Below are 1,593 nucleotides of genomic sequence, written 5' to 3'. Positions count from 1 at the left end.
TCTATTCGCGTATTGATTTCGTTATTGACATAATGACTCACTCAGATTTAACACTGATGACACTCGTGCATGAAATATCGCAAATATATAAATTGTTTCACAATGAAGGCAGCGCCCACCCTCCAACCATATCAGATGTGTTCTTATCGAATGGGTATATGCAGAACTTCACATGCATTAAGGGGAAAGCTATTACATTACAAAATGCATCCTTGACCACAAACAATGGAACAATGTATGCTCATGACAGCGGCACTATGTACCTGCTGGAGAGGATAGGATTTGTTCTTCAGTACGATTACATGACTGAAATTCTTGCCGAATCCATGATTTGTGGTATCCCTCTAAACTGTGATTTTAGCATTCTAAATCGTTCCGATTTTGAACTAGATAACGCTAAACTAAAAGCTATCAACTCTGACCAAGTCCTTGAAGAAGATTCGTTTTTTATACAAGAAGAAAGGGTATATGCCTGCAACATGTTTAACCATTCTCGACCCAAGAGCCACATTCAAACATTCTTTAAATACGATCACATACAGGGCATTCTGACGTATGTGACTTCAGGTGTTTCCATGGTCAGTCTACTAATCACACTGGTGGTGTATGCACTTCTGCCTGAGCTGAGGAATCTACCCGGTCGTCTAACCATGTCTTTGTCTGCCACCCTTCTGGTTGCCCAGACACTTCTGCTCCTCATTCATCTGCCCACGGGATTACTGTGTCAGGCACTTGCCATCACTCTGCACTTCTCCTGGCTTTGCTCCTTTATGTGGATGACAGTCATGTCTGTGAGTTTGGCTCATACTTTCCAAAACAAAACAAAGCAGGCGCTGGCTCAAAGGGCTAACAAAACATATGCATTATTCAGTCTCCTTGCATTCGGCATCCCAGCACTCATCGTTGGTGTTTCGGTTGTTATTGATCTCCTTGATGTCCCAGGTTTAGATATTGGTTACGGATCATCTGGAGTATGCTGGATCTCCAATCCCTCAGCATCACTCTTGGTATTCGGGCTCCCGGTTGGTCTTAGTATTGCAGCCAACACAATCTCTTTCGTGGTTACATACTACAACATCGACAAGAGTCTGAAACTTTCAAAGAACGTGTCAAGTACTGGGAAAGACAAATCCCGGTTTCTCATCTACAGTAAGCTGTTCATCATTATGGGTCTTACATGGGGATTTAGTTTCATTGCTGGCTTTGCTAATGTAACTTCCCTTTGGTATATCTTCATCATTATGAATGGACTTCAAGGGTTTTACATTTTATGTAGCTTCATCTGCACGGACAGGGTCAAACTGATGCTAAGGAAGAAATTGACAGGCAAGGAATCGCGGCATGACGTCACTTCGACAGTGTACACAACTGCCTCCACTTAATCATAAGACTGGTGACCAAATCGTTTTGTTTCATTAACCAAAATATGTCGAGTTCACAAATGATGGAATGCAGATATACCCCCAAAAATTCGCATGCGTTACTCCATGTCCCAAACTACCGATACAGAAAAAGTGTGTTGATTGTGGATAAATCGGTACATCTCGTTTATGGACGTATTGAGCGTACATGAAAACAGGATTGGGCATTTAG

General features: G+C 42.1%; 1 protein-coding gene across 1 annotated transcript; it reads left to right on the top strand.

The window, feature by feature from the left end:
* The first annotated feature begins 233 nt into the window (after positions 1 to 233).
* LOC124290883 (probable G-protein coupled receptor Mth-like 1) lies at positions 234 to 1,382 on the top strand. Its single transcript, XM_046727728.1, has one exon. It carries the CDS (start codon positions 234 to 236, stop codon positions 1,380 to 1,382), a length of 1,149 nt encoding a protein of 382 aa, XP_046583684.1.
* Positions 1,383 to 1,593: the final 211 nt, after the last annotated feature.

The sequence above is a fragment of the Haliotis rubra genome, unplaced genomic scaffold, assembly GCF_003918875.1.
Source record: "Haliotis rubra isolate DU_JTF1 unplaced genomic scaffold, ASM391887v1 Scf477, whole genome shotgun sequence".
Lineage (NCBI taxonomy): Eukaryota > Metazoa > Mollusca > Gastropoda > Lepetellida > Haliotidae > Haliotis > Haliotis rubra.
This window is presented reverse-complemented; position numbering and strand designations above follow the sequence as displayed.